Genomic DNA, 17,869 nt, shown 5'->3' with positions numbered 1-17,869 from the left:
TATTTTATGATTGGACAAAATGAAATACAAATTACATTTGTATTATGAATTGCAAATTAAACTGTTGTACAATTACGTCGAATAAAAATAATATTGCCGACGCTGAAAAAGCATTATAGACCGCAATCAAGATATAAATCACCTACTCGGAAGATTCGTAATTAAAACGAAATTAATTACTAATTAGAAGTGCGATTTGTACTTTATTTTGCTGTGAATATAACATACAAGTATAATTTGTATTCAACTTTACCTTAATTACAAATTGTAAATGTGATTTGTAATGAATTTTATTCCAAATACAAATTATCCGTGTTTGTAATTAAAATATGTGCAATTACAAATTTTAATCAGATAGAAACTAAGAAACTATACGGAATACTGCGTTTTCCAAAATACGAGACTGTAACTGTTCGTGTTTTTCAAGTCCAAAAATTTTTCAATTCCATTACATCAATTTCTCATCGAATTTCGAAGTGCGGCGACGCTGCCTGTAAAAGAAAAAAAAAACTCAACCTTCCTCTGGTGTGTACTTTCTTTTCCATCTTAAAAAAAAAACATATAAGAAAATACCTACGGCTGCTGGCCCACGAATGAAAAGTTTATCAAGACCTGGCAGCGAGTGTTACAAAACAAAAGCTTGTAGCACTTGGTCAATTAAACTTCGTCAAAGGTTCGGTACAGAACGACATTCGTCGTGAATTCGTCGCAAAGTGAGCGACGGCAACCCCTTACCTGCTACAAAGGAGTCGCGAAGCTTTAGAAAGTATCGAAACTTGACAAGTATTCACGGAATGTGAACTAAAGCTTCCTATTTTCCTCCCTACCGGATTCTGCGCGACATACAGTCGATCAAATTCATGGAACCACAAATCGCGTTGAACAGTCGTACGTTCCATGTACCAATAATAATAAGCTGCTCACGTAATTCTTCCACGGTTGTTAACTAAAAATACTGATTACTTGCCAACGTTTCCATAACTAAAAAGTTTCAAACCCGTTGACAAAGATGATGCAACTAATGACGACAGACCTTCTAACAATGAAGTTGTAATGATACATGAATACAAAGTTGCTGATGCGAAATTTTGTAAATTTCAGATTAGCTCGATTGCGAGTTGATAAAAAATAAAATTTGAATGACCTGTCACTTCAGAATCAAGAAAATATGACTATTCCTCTATACAATAAGAGAAGACATTGTCTAATGTTGTTCAATAAATATCGACGTTAACACAAATTATTTCAGCGTGACGTTAAATTTTACTAGAATTTACAAACGAACAATTAATATTAATAGCTGCACTAGACTTTGAAACTTTCATTCATAGTTTTTCGTAGTCCATATGGCTTGATTATACATTTGATTAGTCACACGAAATGAACATAGGCCGAGAAATTAGATTGAATTGATCTTTGATGTAATTGGATTCAATCTTCGTGAAGAAGTTTATTCGAACACATTATTTTATAGCGTCACGTCAAAGGAGTGCCCTAATCGATTTCAACGCTGACTTATATATCTCCAAATATCAAAGTCAAAGTATCCCAAACGCGAGAAAAGACTTAACCGCCCCATCTATGCACAATTCTGAACAAAAACACACGTTTGTTAAGTTTTTAATATTTTGGCATTGGCTCTGCAATGTAACTTTGGTTCGATTTTTATTTATTATTTTTTAACTACCAAAAATCCTTCATTCCAACATTCGTTCTGAAATTCTACAAAAACGTCATTGAAGAAAAACCCTCAAATAATTTATCCTACGATACAAATTTTTCACAAGCATGATTTTCCACAAAGAAATACGAAAATGACAAGATCCAATCCAGGATGATGGCTGGAGTTTGGAATAAAGGAAAGGCTCGCCGTTCGACTAGTGAAAATGAGACTCCGATTCACATAAATTTGTGGTGTAGTTTCCAGTAAAATTCATAAGAATATATCTGACATAATTTGTACTCGCGTCCTTCGTTCGGTAAACGATCGTTCCGCTTAGCCTCTGCGGTAATTTCCAAAGATCCATATCTCCGATGGCAATAATTATTAACTTAACCCTTTGACGGATACCCGACATTTTGATTGGCAATTACTTGGTTTGTGAATTTAGGTGACTGGCAGCCGGTGCAAAGGAACTCTCTACTCGATGGGGCGTAAAGGGTGGCGGTTGCACACTTCGGAGGTTTCCCTGCCAGCGTACCCCTGTGTATAGATCTAAATGTCGATCTGCAACTTTGTGTCTTCAAATTCAGGAAACGGCATGTTGTTCAGTAACCCCTTCGCACGTACGTTCTTCCTGCCCTGTGTTTCCGCATCAAAACAAGTACTCGCCATTTTAGTACCATAACTTTTTTTCATTCTCTGCAGTGGCATTGGTTTTTCAATCTTCAAGTAGTTTTTTTAGTCAATCTTCACCGATTACGTTAACCCCTTGCGGTACAGCGTTTCATATATGAGAGACGATTTTTGAATCGGTTATTCAAGATTTATAATGAATTTTTGAGATATCGCTGTCATTTTTTATTTATTTTTTTTTTATATAATTGGACTTTTGAGGTGTCAAAGTCGATGTTTTAAGAAGGATTATCACGATTCCGCGAATATAGTGAGCGCTTTAAATAAACAAAGTGTTTGAAATGCCTGTTTTTACAGAATAAACGTCATTGTGGGAAGGGTATGGGGACTAAAAAAGTGGAACTCAATGATCTAGGGGTTTTGGGGTCGCTAAAAACGAAGGAAATGTCAAAATTTCAAAATTCACGATGACGGACCCAATATGGTGGACTGAAAATATAAAAATTGATCTGATTCGCTCATATCAGATCCACCATTTGGAATTTTGAAAATTTCTCAGATCTGAACCCATTTTTTAAATCAGCGAAGACGAGAACCCTTATACATATAGTCTGTTTCAAGAAATTTGAATGCAAGGAAAAATGTATGCTTCAAAGGATTAAATTTGACTTATTTTGGCTATGGTGTATCAGAGCTTATGCCACGTCAAACAAAAATATTATGAGATGAAAATGATAATCTTGCGCAATAATATTGCCAGAGAATGATTTCCTCACTCGGTACAAACTTTATTTTGTACGCTCTTGTTCGACGTTACGTGTAGAATTGCGCTATATCCATCATTTTGACGTCATTGGTGCGTAAGCTCTGATAATGTAAAAAATAGGTGATATTTTAAAATTGTCCACCACATGTCAGTGTTTTTCCGTTTCACCTTTTTTGAGACAATACCTAAATTCGTCCACGGCTGAGAGACCTTCCACCATTTTAGGAATCACAAAAAGTAAAACGAGGCATCGTGTAGGGATATTTCACAGTAATATTTGTCCAGGAAACGAGAATTTAGATTTATTTCTCAATATTCTGAATATTAATGAATTTACCACGTGTTGTGAGGAAAATTAGCAACGTCCTGCCGAAATTGGACAAAATCCATTCATTAGTTTAATAATCATAACGGATATTCGTTCGACTCGATCGATAAGAAAGGACACCTCAGGTGTCTTAATTAGCCGGTCGATTCGCTGAAAAGTACTGAGTATTTAAAAAGGAAGTCAAACACATTTCGCAAAAGTTTGTAACCACTAAATCGTTAGTTCAGTCATGAACCGCTCGTGTCACCGTTAAACGGAATCGAGTCGAGAGTCCGTTTTATTAACCCCTTTGGCGGCATCGACGCCATCATATGGTACACATCGTTTTTTTTTTGCACTTGGGTTGCGATTTTCATGAAGCTCTGTATATTCTAGTCTTTCGGGCTGGTAATTGCATCCAAAATGGTGAGCCAAATATGATTGTTTAAATTTGAACCCTGGTGAAAATTTCTACAACTACGAATGTTTACAGAAATTTTACATTTCGTATTATTTCGTAAAAAATTGAAAATATGCCTAGTCTTTCGTACAGAGTTGTTAATTTTCTATAAAAATTGTGGGAGCTTGTAGATTTTTTACTGAAAAAATGTAAATTTTCATGAAAATCTATAAGCTTTTATTGAGAAACTATGCATATTTACAATTTTGTAGGACAATAAATTTTTGTAAAGAAAAGTACCAAATGAAAAAATCATTTTCACCAGGGAAAACAATTTTAAAAGTTGTCAGATTTTTATGAAAGATATTCGTAGAATTTTTGTATATTAGGGTGACCATTAGAGTGTCCCAAAAAAATCGACTATTTTTTTTTTTCAAAGAACATTGAAAAATCGTCAGAGTATCTCTAGAAAATGACCCTGTGAAAATATAAGCTCTTAATATTAATATTTAGAGGTGGCGATTTGTAATTTTCTATTTCCCATTTAAATAACATGGGAAAATTTTTTTTTGAACTTTGGAATTTTGTGATGGGATAACGAGCTACTTCATAAGTATGACAAAATCAGGTCTTATAGGAAATTTGATGCTCTACAAAAAAGGTCTGATTGACATTTTGCGTAAATCCAGCCGTTTCAAAAATATCGAGCCTCAAACTTCGGACTGTTTAAAATTATGCTTTTTTTTCGTAAATACAACAAAAATTAATTTATATGTATTATAAACCCAGAATTATCAACTGAACAATAAATATATGCATATATTTGACGGAATGCAGATCCGAAATTATTAATAATTTGACAAATGATAATTTTTATTGATTTTTAGCGAAAAATATTGACTTACCTATTAATAAATAAACTGTCAAGTTAAACAATTATCACAATAAAATGTAATCATTAGCGTAATGATACGAGAAGAAACGTATAATAGTACAAAAGCTTGGAAGGCAATTATGTACAATAGTTGGTAGAGGGCGCAAATAACAATTGTATTATTAATCCTACCGAAATTGGGATTACTAATCCACTTAACTTAGCAGATAACAGAAGAAAATTGATATGAAGTGAAATAGACTATAAACATATGACTATGCAAATAGTAAATATATTATTAATACATAATACAAATAAATTTATAATAAACTTCTACGAATTTTTTTAGGTAAGTAAATATTTTTCGCTAAAAATCAATAAAAATTATCATTTGTCAAATTATTAATAATTTCGGATCTGCATTCCGTCAAATATATGCATATATTTATTGTTCAGTTGATAATTCTGGGTTTATAAAACATATAAATTAATTTTTGTTGTATTTACGAAAAAAAAGCATAATTTTAAACAGTCCGAAGTTTGAGGCTCGATATTTTTGAAACGGCTGGATTTACGTAAAATGTCAATCAGACCTTTTTTGTAGAGCATCAAATTTCCTATAAGACCTGATTTTGTCATACTTATGAAGTAGCTCGTTATCCCATCACAAAATTCCAAAGTTCAAAAAAAAAATTTCCCATGTTATTTAAATGGGAAATAGAAAATTACAAATCGCCACCTCTAAATATTAATATTAAGAGCTTATATTTTCACAGGGTCATTTTCTAGAGATACTCTGACGATTTTTCAATGTTCTTTGAAAAAAAAAATAGTCGGTTTTTTTGGGACACTCTAGTGACCATACTGCGTACTATATGTGAATTTCTGAAATTTCAATTTCAATTCTTAAACAGCAACCTAAACATTCTCGGAATATCATGTTTCGTTATACATACCGAGTGTTCGTTTTCTAAAAGACTTGCTCGACAATTACAACTCGTCTAGTTTATGAGCGTAGCCAACTTCGTAAAAATGTTACCAGCACAGGCGAGGTTATGGTTAACTGTCACTTGGCAAGCAGTCGATTCTAGGGAATTTCTACTTGTCCGCGAATGTTTGCTTCAGACTGCGAGCACGGATACCAGCCTATTTAGATCAAGCAAGTTGTATCGTGCGGGCTACGGGCAGGTCCTTTCAAGAAGAATTCCCGTTATAGAGCTTGTGTAAGAGTTCAAAATTTTCGTTTCTTAGATTCGCCATTTTGAATTTAGCTAATTTGACATCAGAATGTTGAAGAATGATAGAGACACTGCATCATAGTCTCATTAATGCAATAATCATATTACCTCTTCCCCACTAGTCTGTTTAAAATTAGAAACGTTATTTATTTTCCGAAAAGTGTAGGTTTAAACAATAATTTTTGTCATACAAAAATTCTGCTGAAGTATAGGATTTTTAGCTACAGTCTAAGAGTTACCTCGCAGCAAGTGAACTTTTCTTATTCGAATAACATGTTATGTAAAAGTATAACCTCTTTTAGTTTCATTATGGAATTTGTCCGAAATAATCGTCCAAACAATCTTTATAGATATAAGCGTGCAGATAGTTAAAACTGTCTTCACAAATAATGATAACTTTTTTGAGAAACTTTCAAAAACTAGTTATTTACATATTTATATCAAAACTAAACTTGCATTCGCACAGGAAAAAGGGAAGTATAGAAGGGGACTCGAAGACTGGACTCACTTCCAGGAAATTTTCCGCTTCCTTATCGTCGGGGCAAACCCTGCGTCGACGGATGACGGCGACTCGAAAGGCTGGACGTGCAGCGGAGTACAGTGGTCGGAATTGTAGTGATTCGGACTCTGATTCTGACTTTGTTGGTGGTGGTGATGGCGATGGTGATGATGTTGATGACTGGCCTGTCGGTAATGATGGGAGGCGGTCGCTGCACCTCCCTGCTCGGCTTTCATCCGGGATCCCGATTCGGCCCCCATCGGACCCTGAGGGTTTGGAACACCGCCGCCACCGGGTCCAACGCCTCCTGCAGGTACGGCCAAGTCTTCGACCCCGGTGTCGGTCCCACCAAAGTACACCGAGGAGCGAGAACTCCTAGAATTTTCATAGAACATGACGATGAAGATTTCATTCATTACAGACGTACACTTGGGGACAATGAATCCGAGACGGTTAATTTTTTACACTAGACAGTTATGTTGGCAACACAGAGAAACCTACAGCGCCACGGTCGGCCGAGCGCGAAACAAACTCAATCTCATTAAACGTAACATCACCCATGACCGTATCAATCCAACAAGTCATTATCCCCGCGGTATTCTAAGGTTAGATTCCACGGCCATGGGTGATGTTATGTTTAATGAGATATTGAGTTTGTTTCGCGCTCGGCCGACCGTGGCGCTGTAGGTTTCTCTGTGTTGCCAACATAACTGTCTAGTGAAAAAAATTAGCCTTCTCGGATTCGCTGTCCCCAAGTGTACATCCACCGTCACTGTATCTGTCACTCCCGCAACCAATAGGCAACCGCAGTGACTCGACCGATTTAGGTTGGCAATAGATTAGGTAATGTACGGATCCGCTCACTCGAGTGCGCACAAATCACTCGATATAGCGAATCCCTACATTACATAAGCAGTAAGCTATTGCCAATCTGAATTGAACGTGTCGATTCGGTTGTCTATTTCGGATGCGACAGATACCGTGTACAATTACTAGAAAAGTTTATTGAAACAGGATTATTTATGACAGCTGTTAAAATATTATTGGAATTACAAAAAAATTGGAACAAAAATTTGGCACAAATCAGGATTTACAGGGTTAATTGTGGTTGTCAATTTTACATTTTCTGTTTAGTAGTAGATTTTCTGCTTACAGCTGCAGAAATGATTTTAATCCTGTACCGAGGACTACAATTTCTCAGTTTTGGTATGAAGTAAAAAAAAAAATGACGGCTCTGTTGTAATCAAAACTTGGCGTTGGAATGTCACAATTGGATCATACTCGAACATGTAGGCAAAAGAGAAGAGAGATGGATACATGATAGATTTTGAAATAAATCTCTAAATGATACATTTTTTCCATTTGCTTAGCTCTTAGAATTTTCAATAATCTAGAATATTCCAATGGGTGGATTTTCTCGGTGAGTCCAGACGGCAGGATTCTAAAATATTAAAAATTAATTATTTTCCCTCTTGTACCGGGATCGTACAATTCTAAAGATTCGCAGACATTGCAAAATATGTGGGAAGAACATGCAGAAATCTAGACGATCTGGAATGTGCCGAACGATCTAATCTCGCCTGGTACAAAGACTACAAAAGCTGACTGTGCAGAGAAATGAAACTTGCTTCTGTGACTTGAAAAACAAAATGGTAATAAACATAACGTATCAAAAAAAAAAACTGCTAGGAAATCAATATTGCGACAGAGCAAGTGCGGCTATAACGATTCGTTTCCCTGGTAGACAATTATATTTCTCACGACGACGTGGTAGAGAAAGATATATGTCTACAAAATCGCGTTTCACTTATAATGTTTCCGCAGCAAATAATAAATTATGGTTGTAATTTCGTAGTAAAAGTGTAGTAACTGACAGATAAATTATAAAATAAAACTATATTATTACATTATTTGCGAAAAACTGTAAACACTTTTAACGGTTCACATATTTACCGATGCAAGTGAAAGTTACATAGTATTGTGAATTAAATAAATTTTGAAAATGGTCAAGATTCACGAAATGAATTTCAGCGGGATTCCAATTTATTTAAAATTCAATACCACTCTTCGTAGTTTGGTCCTCTTAATGGATGATAACCACGCGTGTTTATTTGCACATTGTAATCCTTGCAGGGCAAATTTGCAGGATATAACTCCTGAGAATCTCTCGTTTGATCTGTTAATCTAGGTAACCAATGCGTACTTGTGTTGTAGTTGGAGTTAACCGTGTACGTAACTAGCATCCTAATTATCAAGTACAGTCACGTAATAGCCATAATCCAAGCGGAATAAAATTCCAGGCGAAATTGATCATTGATTAACAAGCACGCATAATTACGGAGATTCTGCAAATTAGCACGTACTAACAATAAATTCGACACAAGACTGGAAAAATGTTCTTTTTGGGAGGTTTTTAAATAACACATACAATAATTTAATACAGTGGTTTGAGCAATTTGCAGGCATAATATTTTTTTTTTGTTTTTCTAATAATTGATTGCGGATTGAAAATTTTTTAATCAGCAATTAACGAAAAAACTTTTCGTGATTTCCGGGTTACGATTCTGACATTATTTTCATTTGGACATGGCCGAATATCAAAATCTAAAACATGGTGCACACACACACATTCATGCATGCGAACCTCACGTGAGTGGTAATGAGATTACAAGCCTTGGAGACAACCGACGGCAACGGCTCGTGTCTCTTTAGTTGCCCTTGGCTGGTGTCAGTGTCGACCAGAAACTAGGTTAAATACTTTGACTGGCAGATAAATACATATGCATGTGTATGAAAAGGCAAAGTTGCTCTATTTCATCCCTGAGAATACAATACCGTTCATTTTCATGTGCCGAACGGTGTTTGAAATATGCATTGAGGGAAATTTTTAGTTCCGGTTACCGCTCAGTCCTTAACTATTTTCATTTTTTACCACAATCGGAAAATATACTTGCAAGTACAAAATGAAAATTAGTTTTGTAGCTGTTACCAGAAAGTCTAGTATCCGTTACTATTCTTTCTCATTATCATCACTGTTACTATATTTTCTTTTAAACGTTGCGAAAATTTAATGCTTGTGCAACAATAAATTAACGTTAAAGCTTCGTTTGACTAAAAAAGTACAGTAAACCGAACAAACTGATTTTACGTTGCAATTACCAAAAAAAAGAATCCACAATAGCGCAAAATGGTTACGCGTACCTCGTTTTTCCTAATTCCAAGAACATTCAAACAGTTTTTTTTAACGATATCTGTTTTACTAAATTCCTTTAGTTACTGTAACAAATGAAATTTTTCTCAGTGTAGCGACGAAAACGAATATTTGAACGTTCATTCCGGAATAGTCATTTTTCAAGTGTTGTCGACATCGGTAGAAGAAGTTGTGCGTGCGATTTATTTTTCCTTGAAATCAAACCGCATATCTTGCATTTAGCAAAAGCTAATTCAGAAGCCAAAATGACACTATCAACCAAATCTCTGGTTTTGTTATGAATTAGTAGAAATTTGATTTATAGTTAATGCTGAATCGAGTTAATTACTACTTTTTCTTTAGAAACGATGTGGCTAGAGAATTCCTGTCATATTTATATCCTGGTTCCTGAATGTCGACAACCTGTCGTTGAGGTGATTCATGCTCGTTCTGATCTTGTCATCAGCGCGAGAATTTGATGTTGGTGCAGTAATCAATTGACGTTGATCTCATTTAACTGTAAAATGCAGTAAACTAAACCAACAGATTTAACGTTGCTATAATCAGAAAACGCAGTATTGACAACCATAATCGTACTAAACAGTTACTCGTACCAAATGTTCTTGTAATCCTTATAACATTTGAACCATTATCGTAATTCTGCCTATTTTACTAAAACGTTGCAGTAGCTTAATTCTAATTTTACTCAGAGAAAAATTATAATATGATCAGGAAAAATCAGGGGACTTTTTCGATTAGTTTAAGTGGCCCTGCGTCATGAGTATTTAACGTTATAAACACCTATTAAAAAAGTAATAACCATTTTGCAACTCTTGAAAAACTAAAGCTTTATTACGGATTTTTCCTGAATCCGATGCTGTAGGTAAAATTATTCTATTCCGTATTTAGAAGGAAACTGTAACGATGCTAAAAAGTTGTATGCTTTATACCCATTCAGGCCTGACTGGAAATATGAAAATCGCGAGTTTATGAGGGCACCGATTACAAGAATAAGCTAAAAATTTGGGAATCTGAAACGACGGATCCAACATGACAGATGAAAAAGCACGAAGTTATTTTATTTGAATGATACTTGATGAGATTCTGAAGTCAAAGTTCGGAATTTTTGAACTTTAGACATGAACAACCGGCATGTTCAAAATTCCACGGATAACAAGTTTCGTCGAAATCAATTAATTTATCGCGTTTCTGATCGCCACATAAACGGTGCCCTGATTTATAATTCTTTGATTTCTTAACAGGTGAATTCAAAATCACCTGCGTTTCTCACTCTCGTAAATAACAAATAGTTTTCTTGCGGATACAAAATTGGCTAGTTCGAAACGAATATTTATAATTTTCGTAGCCATTATAAACGATGATCACAACCTTTTCAGCGAGGGTGAAGGACAATGAACACGTACAGAGCTAAGGTAAAAGTGGAAAAGAACATGCAAAAAAAATTGCACAATTTTATTTACACACTGTTGAATTCGTTTTTCATCCCGCTATCAGTTGTTCATATCCAAGTTTTGTATAAAACATTTTGTTGGGTCTCTACTAGTTTACAAGATACTCGCCTGGGGTGATTTCAACCAACCACCCTGTGTGATTTAGTGCCCTGATTGGATTATCTATGGTAAATAAAGCTCCGGATCAATCGGAATTTAAAAATACGTCTATGATCTATTTAATTGCCATGGAACCGAGCACGATATGTATAACAAATGATCATTAAAATTTGCCTTCATCATGGGACAAGCTTTGAATATTCTCCCTTCTTTAATATCGCTCCAAAATCCTCTGACTATAAATTATAAAATTCCCTGACTTCACTCTCACTTCCCTGACCATTTTTCGAATTCCCAACTAAAGTAACTTTACCCTCTTGGGTTACGTAACATCTTGTGGGAAACCAATCATGAAAACACAGTGTTCTGCACTTACGAGGAAGGTATCCAAGGTCGATCTCTCCGATTTGATTTCTCTTTTAATATGTCACGGTAGACTAAAAACTAAGTGAAACTTTTTTTTCTTTTGTATCTGCCATTAAACACTTTAAGGGGGTGACACCACGCTCCGAAGTAAAGCATGTCATGGGGCAATTTGGCAGTTTCACCCACAAGAACATGATAATTCTTAACCAATCCAAGTGGAAACGTTTTCTTACAACGAGAAATGAAAAATGTCATTTTCACTTGATTTTTAGTCCACTATAATATATTACAGAAGAATTCAAATCGGAGAGATCGATCTAGGATACCTTCCTTGTTAGTGGAGTAGTGGATATTGGAATTGTAGGTCAATGAAGTACGTCACGTCATTTTTTTCCGTTAACGTTTCTACCTGAGTAAGGGCCCTCCTCAGAACGACGTACTATACATTTATTCACATCGTCAAGAAGAAAAAGAAGATTGAAATAAGGATCCAATCTTGGACCTGTATGGACACGACAAGGACGATTGTACGACTATACCGTTGGAATTTGTTTTCCGCAGTGATCTATAGTAATTTTTTTTTTCTACAGTTTTCGTATAAGATACATAATGGAAAACAAATTCCAACGACAGAGTCATGCAATCATCCTTGTCATATCCGTATAGGCCCAAGATTGGATCCTTATTCAATTTTTCTTTTCGTTCTCGACAGTGTAAATAAATATACATATATATGTATCGTTCTGCGAAGTGACCTAACTCGGATCGAAACGTTAACGGAAAAAATTGATGTGAAGTACACTTGAGGACAATGAATCTGAGACGGCTAATTTTTCACACTAGACAGTTATGTTGGCAACACGGAGAAACCTACAGCGCCATCGTCGGCCGAGCGCGAAACAAACTCAACCTCAATAAACATAACATAACCCATGACCGTCGAATCTAACCTTAGAATACCTGTCAATCTAACAAGTCATTATCCCCGCGGTATTCCAAGGTTAGATTCGACGGTCATGGGTTATGTTATGTTCATTATGATTGAGTTTCTTTCGCGCTCGGCCGACCGTGGCGCTGTAGGTTTCTCCGTGTTGCCAACATAACTGTCTAGTGTAAAAAATGAACCGTCTCAGATTCACTGTCCCCAAGTGTACGTCATTGACCTGCAATTCCAATATCCGTTACCCGACCATATCAGTGAGATAAATACTTCAACATTCGTTCTCAACTCACTTTGGAACCGGGGTGAGATTGTAGTAGGACCGCTGCTGTCCGGAGTGGTGATAGAGAGCTGAGTTGGGGGAAGCTGGTACCGTCCGTACCTCGTTGTGGCTTTGAGTGCGGCCATGGCGGTCCTGATCCTGCAGCCTTGGCTTAAGTTCCTCGAGGGATATGAACTCCTGAGGCTCCTGCCCGTCGTGAAGGAGATGGGTGTAGCCCTGGGCCATCTCCTGGGCCACCATGTCCGCGGGTTGTTCTTGGCGACGATGTATCGGGGGCCCGTGGTCCTCTTCCGCCGGCAGCTGCCATTGATCCTGGGCTTCTCGTTCCTCTCCTTGCCGCCGCGGATTACGCTGCTGTTTACGAGAACCTGGACAAGGATGGGCCTCCTGGCTCACGCAGGCCTCGGCGTCGACCTGGGCGCCGCCCTCGACAACACCCCCACTGTCCGCCGGTAGCTCACCACCATCTACAAGTAATCACGTACCCCACTCACCCGTCGATTCTTCACTCCGGAAACCCGGCACAAGTTTCGCGATCCGCGTCTAACCGAGGACAAACTCTCCAGGGCGCTTTGGGTGTTCCGAACACGGGGTCACGTGATGCGATTTTTGAGAACACCTTAGCCAAAAATATTTCTCTGAAAGAATCTGAAATGATTTGCTACATTTATCTGCGATTCTCATACTTATGGGACACGTGCGGGGTTTTGCTGAGAAATTTGGCAGAGTTTTTTACGAAAAGTATTTTTTAACATCTCTACTATATTCAATGAGTTTCTTTGGTAGACTCCGCATATTTTTCTTCAACCCTGCTCTTCTTATACTCGAAATTCTATATTTCCGTGGATATTTCTCTGCACTTTGCAAGCTATCGCTGTAAATCTCTCCGCATTTAACTGAAAATCTATTCCTTTTCTCTTCAAAAGTGTAAATATTTCATTGAATGTCTACAGACTTTTGTGCACTTTCTTAAAATTTCTCACCGTAATGCGAACACAGGAGGACTACCGACCAAAACTCATTGTGTCCCGTATTGAACACACGCTTTTAACTGAAAATCAACTTCAAACGGCGTTTCGATTAATCAAGGGAATGAATGCAGTCAAATCAACGGGCTGTATTTGGTTTACTTTTCATTAAAAGTTAGTACCAAATACTGGGCGTATGCTTCGCATATCTCGGCCAGATACCTTCCTTATTTTGAAACGTGCTGGTTCGCCAAAGAAATTGCAAGAAATGTAATCAAGTTAACGAATGACATTCATTATCATTTCTAACTTGACATCATCAATAACTGACCAAAGTATTGGGGCTAGGGCTGGAGTGCGTGGATGTGTAAAATTTCCGTCGACTTTTGAAGTAACATTTTTTTGAAATATTCTGCATTTTCACCAAATTCTATCAATTTCTCTCCATTTCCATGAATCTTTCTGTAAATCTCTGAAAATGCGTGCCGAGTTTCTAAGAAATATTTTCGCCAGAGTATTTACGAGATTCGATCCCATTTTTCGTCAAATATGGGCGCAATTTTTATCTTTTCGATATGTCACGATTGTTTTGATGTTAGAAAACGGGTTCTGGTCAGCTTGTGTGACCAATAAATCATCATTTGAATTAACCCTGGAACGGTAACGTTATTTTTTTTCACCTATTCCGGTAACGTGGGGTTAAAAAACGCCCCAATCTTGAAAATTCCATTTCTCGGGTACATCATATCGTTACGGATCTTAGACAATCTCATTTTCTTCGTTTTTTAATAAAGCATCACGTGGACCAAAAAACTTTTGGCTCAAGTTCCAAAAAAGTGTTCAAAAAATGACGCGTCTCGTGTCAAAAATGTTAGCTGTTCTCTTACGGCGGGAAATTCAATTTCGCTAGGGGTGTTTTTTCACATCCCGTTACCGTTTTAGAGTCAATAATTGAATAATTCGGCGGATTATGACTTCAAAATCCATACGATATTTGTTCAACCCTTGCTGACCAAAGCGCGATTTCTTACAATAGCACGATCATTTTGCCAAAGCAAAAAATCCGAATTGATTCGAAGTTTTGAGGAAAATTTAGACCGGTTCTCGTAAAATACTCTTTGAATCGGTCACGTGACCCCGTGCTAAAAATTTTCGTAAGGAGATTCATATCCCGTGTAATTCGTTTGCTCTAACAATTCAGTTGGTTCGTCAAAAAAAAAAAAAAAATCAAACTAAGCACACGCCAGAATATACGTTTCGAACCAAGGAGTAAAAATTTTCTAGTCGAGAAAACCAATTAAATTTAACGAGCCGATGGAAGAAAATTAACTACTCAAAATGGTATCAAGATTCAGGAAAAAAAAATACAGCGAGTGTAATAAGTATAATCTTAAAATATTGCAACAATGTCGCAAAGCTTACGCAAACTTTGATCAAGTTATAATGAAACATTCAAACTATTGCATGTATTTGTATGAGAAAGGAACTTCTCGAGCTTGCAGCACAATAAAATTGGAGTTGGATTTACCTGTACGTAACACGAATCCCCTAAAAGTTACGAAACTTCGACATTCAACTCGTTCTTATTGAAACTAATTAAACAGAACCTCTTTAAATGTGACAGTTAACGACTTTACCGACACCGAAATTATTCAGCCTTCAATTCTAATCATTTCTTTCAGTGGTTTTCCCCTTCTTCTTTTCGAAACTTGTCTTCGTCTCTAAATTTCAAAATTAGAATCGGTCCTCTTACTCTGATATGAAATTTTTGGGAAATGATCAAAATTCAGAACTGACCGTTATCACGAGTCTCATCTGATCGATCATCGCACGAACTGCTTGTCATGGTCTATTGATTCGAATCAAATTTTCTAAGGGTAAAAATACCGAACTACTCCAATCAATCGCGAAATATTTTCCTTAGTTATTTAAAATGCTCGAGGCTTCTAAACTTTAAAAAATTAGTAATATTTGGAACTTTGAGTGTACGGCGATGGCTTGGATCATTAAAATTTCTGGATCACTTGGAAGTTTGAATCATTCGAAAATTGGTTTCCATTCGAGAATTCTAACCACTTAAAAACCTAGATGACCTTTCGAGAATTTGAATCTATCAGAAAGTTATCTCTGATTGGTAAGTTTCAATTTTACTCTTCGAAAATTGGAAAAATCTTTCGATGAAACCCGACAATTTTATTGAAGATCAATCCGATCGTGAATTCCGACCATTTATCGGAATTTCAACCACCAGCTGATTTCCGCACAGCTAATTGCGTTCTTAGATTCTTCTGACAAGTAGTAGTCTACAAGTAGCATCGCTTTTGAATGGTATAAGAGCTGTCAGGATTCACGAGTTAAATGCAGTCGAAGTAAAATCCTTACGCAACGTGCGCAACAAGCGGCCATTCAAAGACCCCTGACATTTGCTGGTAGTGTTTTAGAACTGTCATTTGATAATACACGGTCACATCCAAACAACTTAATTCTTTCGCATTAGCTGGTTTCACACATCTGGTAAAGATGTCGGCCGCACATCGGAACACAAGTGAAACATCATCCCTGCTGGCTGCTATGTGATAAAAATAATCCTGAGCAGATTTTCTACGCTAACGATAAGACAAATTCGCAATTTTAAAACAGTTTTAACCATCGCAAGGTTCGAAATTATTGAACTCTGGTGTTTTTGATTCCGATTCTAACATTTCGTGCTCAATGTGCTCGCTGACTAGATCCGCAATGATTGTTTTAAAACCATTCAAGAATAAATTCAACATCACGGTATAGTTTGATTCACTGACTCACGATTGTAATTGTTGGCGATACTAAAAACAACTCTATTTTTATCCAGCCTGAAGTTTACTGTTTGTTAAAAAAACAAGCAGAAAAGCGTTGAAGATTTGTACGGTGAAGAAAACTAGCCGAAAATCGTTGAAATCGGATGAAAAAAGGCAAGGTTTTATTATTTTAAACGTTTTAGTTGGTTTTGAACTTGTTTTGACCAAGTCTGATTCTCTGTTGAGTCGGATAACAGTGAATTTGAATCGAATAAATTCATACGGAATGTATCACCGCAGTGTTTAATGTCACGGTTAATTAGTATTGCGTGTAGCGCAGCTACTTCTGACCGTCAATTAATCGGTTTATTTGCAATCCAATCGCCAGACCAATCATCCGGATTCTCGAGGTTCTTATAGAGCCAAGATCGCGGATATCTGAAACACTGCTGGAAACCCATTTATTCCTGACTCGGTGCAAGAACAATCTTTTTCCTTTGTCCCAAGATTAGACCGATTATTACACGTTTATATATACCAGCCAATTGCAATCTGACCTTTTATCGTAGAAATTATGGCTTCGAATAAAAAAGAAGGCTTTTTCAACCGTCAGACATTTTGCGTTTTTACGTTATACACTGAGAGAAATTTTCAGTTCCGGTTACCGCCAAGTCCTTAACTATCTACAATAGCGAAAAATGTTTACGCGTTCCTCGGTTTTCGTAATTCCAACAATATTCAAACAGTTTTTTTAACGATACCTGTTTTACTCAATTTTTCTACTTACTGTAACAAATGAAATTTTTCTCAGTGTGTCTGTAACGGAATTTCATTCAAAATTTAACAAATGTTCAGGCATTAGAGTAAAAAGGCCTACCTTAGAAGAAATTCAATGATCTTTAATGAATTATTTCGTTGATTTTGTAAATTATCGAGTTTGTCCGAGTACCGATATGACACGAATTTTGTTTCAAATTTCTTACACACCGCGTTTGTTGTACGAATAAATTTCAGCCCGTTTCGCAAATGCGAATTTCGAACCGATATACAAGGGTCATAGTCGGAAGTGTGTAGAAGGTGTGTGTATAATTTACTAATACATGCACGAGTATCGCTTTTCCATATTCCATTCCAGCGAGTTCAGCGAGGCTTCGGCCGATGTTTATCTGTACGTAACAACTCTTACCCAACGTAAGCAATGTTTCATTACACTTTTATGACATTTTCCTGTTCGTGGAAGCTGTTACCGTATCCAACTGGCAGGCAGGTACACGGCTATCCTGTCTCGCTAATCGACGTGAGTTTAATGCTCGAACAACTCTCACTTGTACTACGAGCCATAACGCAAGCGAAATGTCTGAGTTGAACAAACTACTGTCAGAGCCGAGAGGCAAGTT

The 17,869-nt window shown here is 36.7% G+C and overlaps 1 protein-coding gene across 9 annotated transcripts in view; it reads right to left on the bottom strand.

Moving 5' to 3' along the window:
* The window catches only part of LOC107225964 (aryl hydrocarbon receptor nuclear translocator-like protein 1), a 66,257-nt gene that overhangs the window by 41,159 nt on the left and 7,229 nt on the right, over nucleotides 1-17,869 (bottom strand). For all 9 annotated transcript variants that reach the window (XR_006905254.1, XR_006905255.1, XM_046744990.1 and 6 more), the window contains exons 2-3: nucleotides 12,741-13,197; nucleotides 6,390-6,755 (exon numbers count right to left, since the gene is read on the bottom strand). Coding sequence is in view for 7 of the 9 variants with exons in the window: in XM_046744990.1 (XP_046600946.1) it covers nucleotides 6,390-6,755; nucleotides 12,741-13,197 (823 nt within the window). In the remaining 2 variants the exon portion in view is untranslated. The remainder of the gene's footprint in view (nucleotides 1-6,389; nucleotides 6,756-12,740; nucleotides 13,198-17,869) is intronic.

Source organism: Neodiprion lecontei, chromosome 7, assembly GCF_021901455.1.
Source record: "Neodiprion lecontei isolate iyNeoLeco1 chromosome 7, iyNeoLeco1.1, whole genome shotgun sequence".
Classification (NCBI taxonomy): Eukaryota; Metazoa; Arthropoda; class Insecta; order Hymenoptera; family Diprionidae; genus Neodiprion; species Neodiprion lecontei.
Note: the sequence above shows the minus strand (reverse complement) of the source record. Positions and strands in the feature narration are given on the sequence as shown.